This window comes from Panthera tigris, chromosome B2 (assembly GCF_018350195.1).
Source record: "Panthera tigris isolate Pti1 chromosome B2, P.tigris_Pti1_mat1.1, whole genome shotgun sequence".
Lineage (NCBI taxonomy): Eukaryota > Metazoa > Chordata > Mammalia > Carnivora > Felidae > Panthera > Panthera tigris.
In genome coordinates, this window is record NC_056664.1 from 55,343,895 (window position 1) to 55,358,954 (window position 15,060).

A 15,060-nucleotide genomic window follows, 5' to 3' on the forward strand; every position below is an offset into this window, starting at 1 on the left:
CCGTCCGGCCCCTCCGCTTTTGCCAGCCCGACTCGGGGGCTCTGCTTGGCCGGCGAGCCGCCCCTCCGCCCCGGCTCCCTCCCGCCAGTCCGTGGAGCGCGCACCGCCTCGCCGCCCTTCCTACCCTCTTCCGTGGGCCTCTGGTCTGCACTTGACTCCGGAGACTCCCTTCTGCTAATCCTCTGGCGGTTTTCTGGGTTCTTTAGGCAGGTGTAGGTGGGATCTAAGTGATCGGCAGGACGCGCTGTGAGCCCCGCGTCCTCCTACGCCGCCATCTTCCGGATACCTCCCCATGATTTTCCAATTCTTAATGATATTATCCTCATCATTAATACCCATCAAGTTGATGGGTAACTTTACAGTAGGGGGATTCGTTTTCTAACAGATAGATAGCAATTTGAGTTTCAAGCAGCGCTTGTGAAGTATTTTTGCCAAAAGTTTGAATCTTAGTCCACCGAGCCTTCATAAGTAACTTACAGCTTATTAAGAATATGAAGAATAAAAAAAAAGTTAAATAACACCACAAAGCCAGATAGTCTATACGAACGTTGATCCAGTTCTTTCATTAAGTCAGTGGCATAAAAAAGAGAAAAAAGGGACTTAAAAGATACAACTGTGGCAGACAGATTCCCCCTTCAAGAAAACGCTTGTTGCCTAGCTCTGAGCAGTGTGGCTAGTTGACAGCTTCCAGTTGTGAGTTCCTGTAGAATGTCCTCAGCTTGTCTCTCTGCTAATGATTTGAACAGGAATGTGGTACAAGGGCCTGGCCATTTCTGCCAAGACAGGGCACCTCTAAAGGGCAGTCTTTGCTTTGGAGCTTCCTATTGGGTTCACAAAAATTTTGTTACAGTTGCATCATGGCTCTGTGCCTCCCCCTGTCCAATCCTGCTCTCTCTTTTTCTAACTTCCAATAAATTCATGCACACTTAATGCCTGCTGGCTTATATTCTTTCATGAGATGGTCAGTCAGGTGGGACCGCAAGAGGGGACACCAGAAAGGTGCAGGAAAACAGTTTATTATATTCATAATACTAAAGAGAGAGAGAGAGAGAGTGACCACACAGCATTGGGGGTTATGCAGGCAGCAGGGGGGAGTGCCCAGGAAGCAGCCTCAACCAAACAGGTGGGGAGGACAGGGAGTGGGGAGAGGGCAAACCTGTGGGCAAGTGCCTTCATTAAGGATCAGGATAGAGAACACAGCAAAAGATAGGAGGGTATTTCATTGGTGCATTTGAAGTCATTAGGTCACAGTCAGGAGAGGGAGAGGAAGGGGGCTTGTGGCAGGAGCCAGCCTTCTTACACTGGGCAGGGTGCTCATAGCCTGTTTGTGGGTATTTGAAGCAGTAGGGAAAAATGAACTTTTAAAACTTATCATACACCAACTTCATGCCGACTTCATGCCAAATTAGTGCTTCCTCGACCTATAAACTAATATAATGTCCAAGTGGCAATGTGAGGACCTTATGTAAGTTGGGAATCAAACTAAATATGATAACCAAGGGGGTAAAAAAACTGTACTGTGAAAACTGTAAGATGTTGGTGAAAGAAACCGAAAAAGTCACCAATAGATGGAAACAGATTTCATGCTCATGGATTGGAAGAATTAATATTGTTAAAATGTCCAAAAACAATGTACAGATTCAGTGTAATCTTTATAAAAATGCCAATAGTATTTTTCAAAGAACTGGGACCACTAATTCTAAAATTTGTAGGTAACTACAAAAGACCCCAAACGGTCAAAACAATGAGAAAGAACAAAGCTGGAGGCATCATGCTCCCAGATTTCAAACTATACTACAAAGCTATAATAATCACAACAGTATGGCACTGGCATACACACACCAAAAAACAACACAAATAAACAAACAAAAAAACCCACATAGATCAGTGAACAGAATAGAAACCCCAGAAATAAACCCATGCTTATACAGTTAAGTTATTGACAACCAAGGAGGCAAGAATATACAATTGGGGAAATATAATCTCTTCAATAAATGGTGTTGGGAAAACAGAATGGCTATATCCAAGAGAATGAAACTGGACCACTTTCTTTATATCATACACAAACATAAATTCAAAATGGATTAAAGACCTAAATTTGTAAGACCTGAAACCATAAAACTTCTGAAAGAAAATGTAGGCTGTAATCTCTTAGACATCAGCCACTAGCAACATGTGGAGGGATATGTCTCCTCAGGCGAGAGAAACAAAAGCAAAAATAAACTATTGGGACTACATCAAAATAAAAAGCTTTTTCATGGCAAAGGAAACCATCAACAAAAAATCTGCCTACTGAATGACAAAGCATTTGCAAATCATATGTCTGATAAGGGCTAAATATCCAAAATATACAAAGAACTCATAAAATTCTATACCAAAGAAAAACAAAATAATCCAATTAAAAAATGGGTGTAGGACCTGAATAGACATTTTACTTTTTCCTTTTTTTTTTTTTTTTGGTTTCTATTTTTTTTAATTTTAATTCTACCATAGTTAACAGTGTTATATTAGTCTCGGGTGTACAATATGGTGATTCAACAATTCTATACATTACTCAGTCCTCATTATAAATGTATTCTTTAATACCCATCATCTATTTCACCCATCTCCCCTCTACCAACTAACCATTTGTTCTCTATAGTTAAGAATGTGTTTCTTGCTTTGTCTCTCTCTCACTCTTTTTTTCTTTGCTCATTTTTTTTGTTTCTTAAATTCCACATATGAGTGAAATCATATGGTATTTGTCTTTCTCTGACTTATTTTGCTTAGCATTATACTCTTTAGCTCATCCATGTTATTGCTAATGGAAAGATTTCATTCATTTTAATGGCTGAATAATATTCTATTGTATCTATCTATACACCACATCTTCTTTATCTTTTTATCAGTCAATGAACACTTAGGCTGCTTCCATAATTTGGCTATTGTTAATAATGCTACAGTAAACATAAGGGTGCATATGTCCTTTCGAATTAGTGTTTTTGTATTCTTTGAGTAAATACTCATTAGGGTGATTTCTGGATCATAGGGTAGTTCTATTTTTAACTTTTTTGAGGAACCCTCATGGTGTTTTCCACAGTAGTGGCACCAATTTGCATTCTCAACAACAGTGCATGAGGGCTCCTTTTTTTTTCCACATCTTCACCAACACCTGTTGTTACTTGTGTTTTTGATTTTAGCCATTCTGACAGGTGTGAGGTGATATCTCGTTGTAGTTTTGATTTGCATTTCCCATGTAATGAGTGATGTTGAGCATCTTTTCATGTGTCTGTTGGCTATCTGGATGTCTTCTGTGAAGAAATGTCTGTGCATGTTTTCTACCCATTTTAATTGGGTTTTTAGGGTGTTGTGTGAATCTTTTATACATTTTAGATACTAACCCTTTATCAGATATGTTATTTGTAAATATCTTCTTTCATTAAGTAGGTTGCCTTTTAGTTTTGTTGATTATTTCCTTCACTGTGCAGAAGCTTTTTATTTTGATGTAGTCCCAATAGTTTATTTTTGCTTTTGTTTCTCTTGCCTCAGGAGACATATCTAGACAGATGTTGCTATGGCCAATGACAGAGAAATTATTGCCTGTGCTCTCTTTTAGGATTTTTATGGTTTAAGGTCTCACATTTAGGTCTTTAATCTATTTTGAGTTTATTTTTATGTATGGTGTAAGAAAGTGGTCCAGTATCACTCTTTTGCATGTTGCTGTCCAATTTTCCTAACACCATTTGTTGAAAAGACTATTGTTTTCCTGTTGCATTTTCTTGCCTCTTTTGTCAAAGATTAATTGACCATACAATCATGCATTTGTCTGAGTGTTCTGTCTCATTCCACGTATTTATTTTTGTGCCAGTTTGTGCCAGTTCCATATATTTCAATATAACTTGAAATCTGGAATTATGGGGTGCCTGGGTGGCTCAGTCGGTTAAGCGGCCGACTTCGGCTCAGGTCATGATCTCGCGGTCCGTGAGTTCGAGCCCCACGTCAGGCTCTGTGCTGACAGCTCAGAGCCTGGAGCCTGTTTCAGATTCTGTGTCTCCCTCTCTCTGACCCTCCCCCGTTCATGCTCTGTCTCTCTCTGTCTCAAAAATAAATAAACATTAAAAAAAAATTTTTTTTTTAAATAAAAAAAAAATAAAAAAAAAGAAATCTGGAATTATGAAACCTCCATTTTTGTTTTTCCCTTTCAAGAGTGTTTTGGATATTTGGGGTCTTTTGTGGTCCCATACAAATTTTAGGATTATTTGTTCTACTTCTGTGAGAAATACTGTTGGTATTTTGGTATAAGCTGCATTAAATCTGTAGATTGCTTTGAGTAGTACAGACATTTTAACAATATTTGTTCTTCCAGTCTATGAGCATGGAATAGCAGTCCATTTGTTTGTGCCATCTTCAGTTTCTTTCATCAGTGTTTTATAGTTTACAGAGTACAGGTCTTTCACATCCTTGATTAAATTTCTTCCTAAGTATTTTATTATTTTTGGTAAAATTGTAAATGGGATTGCTTTCTTTTCTTTCTGTTGCTTCATCATAAGTGTATAGAGGCCCAAGAGATTTCTGGACATTGATTTTATATCCTGAAATCTTACTGAATTCATTGATCAGTTCAATAGTTTTTTGGTGGAGTCTTTCAGGTTTCCCATATAAAGTATCATGTCTTCTGTAAATATTAAAAGTTTTACTTCTTCCTTACCAATTTGGATGCCTTTTATTCTGTTATCTTGTTTGATTGCTATGGCCAGGACTTCCAGTAATATGCCGAATTAGAGTGGTGAGACTGGACATCCTTGTCTCGTTCTTGATGTTAAGGGGAAACCCTTCAGTTTTTCACATTTAAGTATATATGATGTTTGCTGTGGCTTTTTCATATAAGGACTTTATTATGTTGAGCTATGTTTGCTCTAAACCTACTGTTTTGAGTGTTTTTATCATGTATGGATGTTGTACTTAGTCAATGCTTTTTCTGCATCTGTTGAAATGACCATATGGTTTTTATCCTTTCTCTTATTGATGTGATGTATCACAGTGATTAATTTGCAAATATTGAACCACCCTTTCATCCTGGGTATAAATCCCTCTCAATCATGGGGAATGATTTTTTAAAATGTATTTTTGGATTTGGTTAGCTAATATTTTGTTGAGAATCTTTTCATCTCTATTCATCAGATATCCTGGTCCATAGTTCTCTTCTTTTGTAGTGATTTATTTTGGTTTTGGTATCAGGGTGATACTGGCCTCATAGAGTGAATTTGGAAGCATTTTTTCCCCTTCTATTTTTTGGAATAGTTTGAGCAGAATAGATATTAACTGTTCATTAGAAGTCTGTTAGAATTTACCTGTGAATCCATCTGGTCCTGGACTTCTGCTTGTGGGGTTTTTCAATTACTGATTCAGTTTCATTGCTGATAATCACTCTGTTCAAATTTTTTGTTTCTCCTTAAGTCAGTTTTGGGAGGTTATATGTTTCTAGGAATTTATCCATTTCTTTTAGGTTGTCTAGTTTGTTGGCACAGAATTTTTCTTAACATTCTCTTATAATCCTTTGTGTTTCTGTGGTGTTGGTTATTATTTCCTTCTTTCATTTCTGATTTTGTTTCTTTGAATCCTCTTTTTTTGATGAAGTCTAGCTAAAAGTGTATCCATTTTTTTAATTTTTTTTAATGTTTATTTATTTTTGAGACAGAGACAGAGCATGAACAGGGGAGGGTCAGAGAGAGAAGGAGGCACAGAATCTGAAACAGGCTCCAGGCTCCGAGCTGTCAGCACAGAGCCCGACGCGGGGCTCAAACTCACGGACTGTGAGATCATGACCTGAGCCGAAGTCGGAGGCTTAACCGACTGAGCCACCCAGGCGCCCCAAATTGTATCCATTTTTTTTTTTATCTTTTCAAAGAACCAGCTCCTGGTTTCAATGATCTGTTCTATTGTTTTTATAGTTTTTATTTCACTTAATTCTGCTTTGATCTTTATTATCTCCTTTCTTCTACTGGCTTTGGGTTTTATTTGTTTTTCTTTTTTTAGCTCCTTTAGGTATAAGGTTAGAGGGTTTATCTTAGCTTTTACTTGCTTCTTGAGTTAGACCTGTGTTGCTAGAAACTTTCCTTTTAGAACAGCTTTTGCTGCATCCCAAAGATTTTGGACCACTGTATTTTCATTTTCATGAACAGACCTGTGGTTTGTTGTGGAGAATGTTCCATGCACTTGAAACACTTGAAAAGAATGTTTATTCTGCTGTTTTAGGGTAGAATGTTCTGAATGTATCTATTTTAACCCATCTGGTCCAGTGTGTGATTCAAAGCCATTGTTTCCTTGTTGATTTTCTGTTTGAATGATCTGTCCACTGATGTCCTACTATTATTATATTACTATCAATTACTTCCTCTGAGACTAGTAAATAACTCCCCCTCTCATATGTCCCAGGCACCTTTTAACCCACTGCTTCTATGCTGTATCTCCATAGGCTGTTTGTTGTACTGTGTCTTTAAGGGCAGGGACTCTTGTCTTCCTCAGTTTCTCCAAGTGGAGCCTGGTGATTTTTTAAAATATCCAAGGTTTTAAGTCTCACTGGTTGTAAGAACTCACAAAATTTGACCTGTCTGGTTTTCAAAGCCAAACTCTATGGGGATTTGTCTTATCCATTGTTGTCATCAGCTGTGGGAGTCTGTTTCTCTCCCCTCTCTGTGCCCATGGTGTCCCTCCCTTCTGCTGACAGTCTCGAGAATCCATTTAGTCCTGATCATGTCTCTGCTCTTCTACCCACTTCATGTGGCTTCTTCACCACATTTGGTTGTGGAATATATTCCAGTAGTATTTAGGTCATTTTCTGGGTTATTTACACAGATGTTAGTGCTATCTAGTTGTATCCGTGGGACCCGGAGAGCCTCGGGTACTCCTACTCTGCCATCTTCCCTCTGACACTCTGAATAGACATCTTTCTAAAAAAGACATACAAATGGCCCAACAGACACATGAAAAGATGCTCAACATCACTAATCATCAGGGAATATGATGATTCTCATTTTGATTTAAATCAAAACTGGGATGAGATATCATCTCACATCAGTCAGAATGGCTAGTACCAGAAAGGCTGGAAATAACAAGTGTTGACAAGGGTGTAGAGAAAAGGAAACACTTAATGCACTGTTGCTGGGAATGTAAGTTAGTGCAGCCACTATGGAAAAAAAAAAGTATGAAGGTTCCTCAAAAAATTAGAAATTGAATTACCATGGCATTCCAGTAATGCTACTTTAAGGTATTTATGTGAGGAATATGAAAATATTAGTTTGAGAGATATATGCACTGCTATGTTGATTACAGCATTATTGGTAATATCCAAGATAAATGGAAGCAACTTAAGTGTCCATCAATGGATGAGTGGATACAAATTATGTGGTATACATTACAAGGGAATAATACTCAGCTGTAAAAAATAATGAAATCTTGCCATTCATGAAACATGGAAAGACCTTACGCTAGGTGAGATAAGTCCAACAGAGAAAGACAAATACCATATAATTTCACTTATATGTGCAATCTAAACATAAAAAACAGACAGAGATCCATAAATAGAGCAAACTGGTGGTTGCCAGAGGGGAGGATTGTGTGGGGATGGGTGAAATAGGTGAGGAGTTAAGAGCTACAAACTTCTACTTATAAAATAAATGAGTTATGGGGATGAAAATTACAGCATAGGGAATATAGTCAGTAATGTTATAGTAATTTTGTATGGTGACAGATGGTAAGTACCCTTATGGTAGTGAACCTTTCATAATGTATAGAATTGCCAAATCATAATGTTGTACCCCTGAAACTAATATATTGTATGCCAATTATACTTCAACTAAAAAAATCAAATGTGAAGCACATTTGTTAGTCAATCTAAGAAGTTTGAATATGACCTGAGTATTACACTTACTATGGTATTTTGTTAATTTCATTTTTTTTTTTTTGATAATGACATTATGGTTATATGAGAACATTTGTATTTTGGGGAAATGTGCACTAAAATAAGTGGTGAAATAGCATGACACTTGGAATTTGGTTTAAAATATTGTTGGTAAGAATATGGGCCAGATAAAAAAAATAGAGAAATAATCTTTTTTCCCCCAACGTTTATTTTTGAGAGAGTAGGTGCAGGAAGGGCGGAGAGAGAGGGGACAGAGGATCTGAAGCCTGTTCTGTGCAGACAGCAGAGAGCTGGATGCTGGGCTCAAACTCACAAAACCTGTTAGAAGGACAGACAGATATCATGACCTGAGCTGAAGTCGGAGGCTTAATTAATTGAGCCACCCAAGCACCCGAAATAATCTTAATCTTGGTGATGAGAGCATTCATTATATTGTTTGTACTATGGTGTAGTATGTATGAAACACTAGGACTAGTTTTTAGGCATTGAATATGTAACCTTGGGTGAATTGATGATGAAGGGATCTAGCACTTGTGGGAGTGCGTGAAATGGAAAAAAGAAATGAGAAGATAGGTAGTTTATAAAGACAGAAGAATGATAGGAAACTATTGGAAATCGGAGCATAAGTATTCTTATTCATTACACTAACATTTTGAAAAGGTGAATTGCTATATGGAGAATACATCTCTTCAAATTAAAGGGCCTAGACTTTATTATTACCTACAACACTGGCAGATTATCTCTCTTAGAATAAATTATTTAACTATATTGAGTTTCAGTTTTTAAAAATATAAAATCGGAAGAATAACTTCCATTCTTCTCTTTTATTATTGATGTTTATAATTGAAAGGGCGGGCCTACACCGGCCGACTCCATCTTGTTCTGTGTTCTCCACCTAGAGTGACTATGTCCCCGACATGACCCCTTTTCCGGGAAAATCACAGAAACCTCAGACCGCACCTCCTCCCCTTGAGTAACCTCCCGCTCACCCGTTCAAACTTCCTGATCAAAACACGCCCAGCGACCTGCGTAACAGGTCTCCGACCCTTCCCCAGCCAATCGGCCGAGGCCACGACCCTTCCCCAGCCAATCGGCTGAGGCCACAGCCATTACCTCACCAACTGCCCCTAGACCCCTATAAAACCTTTGTGCTTTTGAAACTCGCTCTCTCCCTGGTATCTCACCGCTGCGTCGGTGCAGGTAGGGGATTGAGCTCGAGCTAGCTCGAATAAAGGTTCTTTTGCTTTTGCATCGGACTCGGCTCCCTAGTGGTCTTTGGGGATCACGAATTCTGGGCATAACATTTGGGGGCTCGGCCCGGGATCCCCAAGACCCCCAAGGGACCCCCGACCCGGAGAGCCTGACTGGCCACGGTTAGTGTCTGTCTGTTTGTTCTGTCTTTTCTGTGTGAGCTCACTTCTGGAATTCTGGTAGTGCCCGACGCGGTCTAAGTGGACGCACTGGAGGACCACGGGCCGGGATTTTCGGAAGACGTTCCGATTCTCCCTTCTGGAGGGACGTGGAATCCCCTCAAAGGTCTGAGACGAGGCGGGTCGCTCCCGCTGGTCGGCGTGAGGCCGTCGTCTTTGGAGGGACGTGGAATCCCCTCATCGGTTTTGGAGGGACGTGGAATCCCCTCAAATGTCTAAGCTAGCTTTCAGTTTTGCTTCCATGGAGTTGGAAGATTTTCTAGGGGCCCTCTGTTTGTCTGTTTTTGTGTTTCTCTGTTTTGTTCTGTGGACTTATTGGACGGACGTTATGGGACAGACTCAGACTACTCCTCTAAGTATTATGATTGATCACTTTAAGGATGTGAGGGGAAGAGCTAACAACCTCAGTGTGGAAGTCCGAAAGGGTCGGTGGCAGTTTTTTTGTTCTAGCGAGTGGCCAACTTTCAATGTCGGATGGCCACCAGAGGGGACCTTCGACCTCCCTACCGTCCACCGAGTCAGGAGTATCATCTCTCAGCCTAAGACGGGCCATCTTGATCAGCTCCCTTACATTATCACTTGGCAGGACCTTGTAGAAGACCCACCCTCTTGGCTTAAGCCCTTCCTAGCCCCGCTCCCTCCAGAGCCAAAACCCATTCTTGCTTTGCAGGGGACAAAGAAGAAAAGTCTTATCCAGCCTTCAGCACCCCTCTACCCTGTCCTACAGGGGGGTACTGAAGAAGAATTAATTGTTCCTCCCCCCGTATAACCCCTCTAGGATGCCGGAAGAACACCATCCTCCCACTCCGGGGGAGGCAGACGCTGTTCCGGGAGCGGGAGGCGGAAATGCTCCAGTGGGAAGCCCGCCCTTCACCAGACAAAGGGCTCAGAGGGAGCAATCCGCCTCCGCCGCCGACTCCACTATTCTGCCCCTGCGAGCCACCGGACCCCCAGACGCGGAGGGGAATCAGCCCCATCACTATTGGCCTTTCGCCACTAGTGACCTCTACAATTGGAAAGCTCAGAATCCTAAGTTTTCCGAGAAACCGGCAGGGCTTATTGATTTATTAGACTCTGTTCTTTTTACCCATCAGCCCACGTGGGACGACTGCCAGCAGCTTTTGCAGGTCCTGTTCACGACTGAAGAAAGAGAAAGAATCGTCAACGAGGCCCGAAAACTAGTTCCGGGCACAGACGGGAGTCCCACCACCAACCAGGCTCAGATAGATGCCTCCTTCCCCTTAACTCGGCCCCAGTGGGATTTCAACATGGCAGAAGGTAAGGAGAGGCTCCGGGTCTACAGCCAGACTCTAATGGGGGGGTCTCCGAATGGCTGCTAGAAAGCCAACCAATTTGGCCAAGGTAGGAAATGTACAACAGGGAAAAGATGAATCTCCGGCTGCCTTTTTAGAACGGAGCATGGAGGCATTCCGTACCTATACCCCCATGGATCCAGAGGCTCCGGAAAGAAGGCAGCTGTTATCATGGCCTTTGTAAACCAATCAGCCATAGACATTAGGAGAAAATTACAGAAAATAGATAGACTAGGAGAAAAAAAGTCTGCAGGACTTACTGGTGGTAGCCGAAAAGGTATATAATAACCGGGAGCTTCCTGAGGACAAGCAGGCTCGCGCCATGGCGGCTGCCAGCAGTAAGCAGACTCGAGACCTGGCCAGAATACTACTAGCTACCACTGCTGACTCCCCTGAGGAACCAGACCGCCGTCTCCGGCAGCTGGCAGACGACACAAGAAAAGGTAAAAGAACCACCAAGGGGGGGAAGCAGAGGCTGCAGAAGGATCAGTGCGCATACTGCAAGGAGATAGGGCATTGGGCCCGAGATTGTCTGAAAAGGGCCGGCGGGAAAGGAAGCAAGACTGATCGAGTAAAAGTCCTAGAGCTAGATGAACTAAGTGATTAGGGGAGTCGGGGTTCGGACCCTCTCCCCGAACCCAGGGTAACTCTTAAAGTGGAGGGGACCCCTGTTGACTTCCTTGTCGACACCGGAGCACAACATTCGGTCCTCCGCACCCCACAAGGAAAACTAGCCAGCAAGAAGTCCTGGGTACAAGGGGCAACTGGTATGAGCCAGTATTCATGGACTACCCGAAGAACAGTAGATTTGGGAACGGGCCGGGTATCCCACTCCTTTATGGTAATACCAGAATGCCCCTACCCGCTGTTAGGACGGGACTTACTGACCAAGATTGGAGCTCAGATAACTTTCAGACAAGGGGGGCCTCAGGTCACCGATGGCAAGGGCCACCCCATCCAGGTCCTGACCATGAAACTGGAGGATGAATACCTCCTCCACCAGGAGGCTCTCCCGAGAGAGAATAATATAGACAGATGGCTACAAGAATTCCCCTCGGTTTGGGCAGAGACGGAGGGGATGGGACTAGCCGCTCACAGGACCCCAGTCCTGGTAGAGCTCAAGCCAGGAGAGAGTCCGGTAAGGATCAAACAATACCCCATGTCTCAGGAGGCCTGGAAGGGGATCCAGCCACACATCCGGAGACTACGAAGCCTAGGGGTACTAGTTCCTTGCCAGTCTGCCTGGAACACCCCCTTACTGCCGGTCAAAAAGCCTCACACAAATGACTACCGACCGGTACAAGACCTCCGGAAAGTAAATAAGAGGGTCGCGGACATACACCCAACTGTTCCCAACCCATATACTCTCTTGAGCTCCTTGGCGCCCTCCAGCGTCTGGTATACTGTACTAGATTTAAAGGACGCCTTCTTCAGTCTGCCGCTGGCACCCCAGAGCCAACCCCTGTTCGCCTTTGAGTGGCATGATCCGGAGGAGGGCTACAGTGGACAACTCACCTGGACACGGCTACCTCAGGGATTCAAAAATTCACCCACCATCTTCGACGAGGCACTACACGAGGACCTGGGTGAGTACAGAAGGGAGCACCCTGGCCTCACCCTCCTACAGTACGTAGATGACATCCTGATTGCTGCCGACACGGCCAAAGACTGTGAGCGAGGGACCCAGGACCTGCTGGCTACCCTGGGGGCTTTAGGGTACCGGGCATCCGCGAAGAAGGCTCAGATATGCAGGGAGAGGGTAAGTTACCTGGGATATATCCTGGAGGGCGGACAGCGGCGGTTATCAGATGCCAGAAAAGAAACTGTCCTAAAGATCCCTACTCCCACCTCCCGAAGAGAAGTGAGGGAATTCCTAGGATCAGCCGGCTACTGCCGCCTCTGGGTTCCAAGTTTTGCTGAGATCGCCAGGCCCCTATATGAAGCTACCAAAGAGGGGAAAACATTTAAATGGACTGAAAAAGAAGAAATTGCCTTTAATCGGTTAAAAAAGGCCCTCCTAAGTGCCCCAGCCCTGGGCCTACCAGACATTACGAAACCCTTCCACCTCTTTGTAGACGAACATAAGGGAATAGCAAAAGGGGTTCTAACTCAAGCCTTAGGCCTCTGGAACCGCCCAGTGGCTTACCTGTCTAAGAAACTAGACCCAGTGGCTGCCGGCTGGCCGCCATGCCTAAGAATTATTGCGGCGACAGCACTCCTAGTCAAGGATGCAGACAAACTGACCCTAGGACAGGAGATCTGGATCACGACCCCACACGCCATTGAAGGGGTCCTGAAACAGCCTCCGGATAGATGGATGAGCAATACACGTATGACTCATTACCAGAGCCTCCTACTCAACCCTCCACGAGTGCGGTTCCACCCCAGTGCAGCCCTCAATCCTGCAACCCTGCTGCCCGACCCTGACCTAGGTGCTCCACTACATGACTGTGCGGGAATCCTGGAACAAGTACATGGATTCCGGATGGACCTGACCGACCAGCCCCTCCCCGATGCCGAGGCTACTTGGTTCACTGATGGCAGCAGCTTTGTGCGAGATGGACACAGGTATGCGGGTGCAGCGGTGGTCACCGAAACGGACACCGTATGGGCAGAGGCTCTACCCTCCGGAACGTCAGCCCAGCGAGCGGAGCTCATAGCCCTCACCAAGGCGCTGATGCTGGGAGCTGGAAAACGGCTTAACATCTACACAGACAGCCGTTATGCATTTGCCACAGCTCATATTCATGGGGCAATTTATCAGGAGAGGGGGTTACTGACGGCAGAAGGACGGACTATAAAAAATAAGCAGGAGATACTTAACCTGCTTACGGCCTTATGGCTTCCTGCCAAGCTAGCCATTATCCACTGCCAAGGGCACCAAAAAGCTAATAACCCAGTAGCTAGAGGTAATCGAAAGGCTGACCAGGCAGCCAAGGCAGTAGCCCTTACTCCAGTCCCCACCATGACCATACAACTACCGGACCCGGGAGACCCAGTTTTACCAGACCAGCCCAAATACTCCCAGGAGGAGTTACAGCGGATCAAGAAACTCCCCATGGCCCAGGAGATAAAGGGATGGTGGTATACACCTAACAAGGAGCTCGTGCTGCCAGACCGGCTCGGAGTCTCCATATTAGAGCACATGCATCGGTCTACTCACATGGGGGCCCGAAAATTAAAAGACTTAATCCGACATGCCGGAATCAAGATTCACCAACAGGACACCAAAATAGAGCAAGTTGTATCTGCCTGCAAGACCTGCCAACTCACCAACGCGAGAGCCACATCAAATAAAAAAGGAACCAGGCTCAGAGGCACCAGACCGGGAGCCCAATGGGAAGTCGACTTCACTGAAGTCAAACCAGGAAAGTATGGTTATAAATATCTTTTAGTATTTACAGACACCTTCTCTGGCTGGGTGGAGGCATACCCAACCAAGCATGAAATGGCTCAGACGGTGGCTAAGAAGCTACTAGAAGACATCTTACCCAGGTATGGTTTTCCTGCCATAGTAGGATCAGACAATGGACCAGCTTTTATCTCTCAGGTAACACAGGCAGTAGCCAAGGCGGTGGGGGCAAACTGGAAATTACATTGTGCTTATAGGCCCCAGAGCTCAGGACAGGTAGAAAGAATGAATAGAACCCTAAAAGAGACCCTTACCAAATTAACCATGGAGACTGGCGGGGACTGGGTGACTCTCCTACCGTACGCCCTTTACCGGGTTAGAAACACTCCTTACACTCTGGGTTTTACTCCCTACGAGATCATGTTTGGCAGGCCGCCCCCTGTTATTCCCAGCCTTTGAGCTGAACTTCTTGCAGAGTTTAAAGATCAAGAACTTTTTCTTTCCTTGAGAGGGCTCCAGAGGGCGCACGAGGACATTTGGCCGCGCCTCTGTGCCATCTACGAGGCTGGCCCGACCCGAACACCTCATCAGTACAAGTGGGGAGACTGGGTCTATGTCAAGAGGCACCACCAAGAGACTCTCGAGCCGCGCTGGAAGGGACCCTACATTGTAGTGCTGACAACCCCCACCGCTCTCAAAGTAGACGGCATCGCGACCTGGGTCCATCACACCCACATTCGGCCAGCGGACCCCTCCTCGATCCGGAAGGACTTCGTCACGCGATGGGCCATCAGTCGGGACCAACACAACCCGCTCAAGCTCAAGCTACAGCGCATTCGACCCACCTAATATTGGTAACTCTGTTAACTCTGCTTGTCATTGCTCATGCTGCCGGGAGTCCCCACACCCCCCAAAACATCACCTGGCAGATCATAGATACCAGCTCGGGGACAATACTTAATCAGACCTCCCAGAGCCACCCCAGGGACACATGCTTCCCAGAACTTAGCGTAAACTTCCAAACTCTGTTCCCCTTGTCACCATAAATGCAGCCGGTCCCATGAT

At 44.2% G+C, this 15,060-nt stretch overlaps 1 protein-coding gene across 1 annotated transcript; it reads left to right on the forward strand.

Annotated features, from left to right (window-relative positions):
• Positions 1–9,658: 9,658 nt before the first annotated feature.
• On the forward strand, positions 9,659–14,736 carry LOC122238396 (the record flags this gene model as incomplete). Its single annotated transcript, XM_042985302.1, is given in 5 exon segments — positions 9,659–10,093; positions 10,146–10,646; positions 10,648–10,783; positions 10,786–10,889; positions 10,891–14,736. Coding segments are annotated over 5 exon segments (5,022 nt in total), but the record flags the coding sequence as incomplete, so codon positions are not given.
• Between the last annotated feature and the right edge of the window lie 324 nt (positions 14,737–15,060).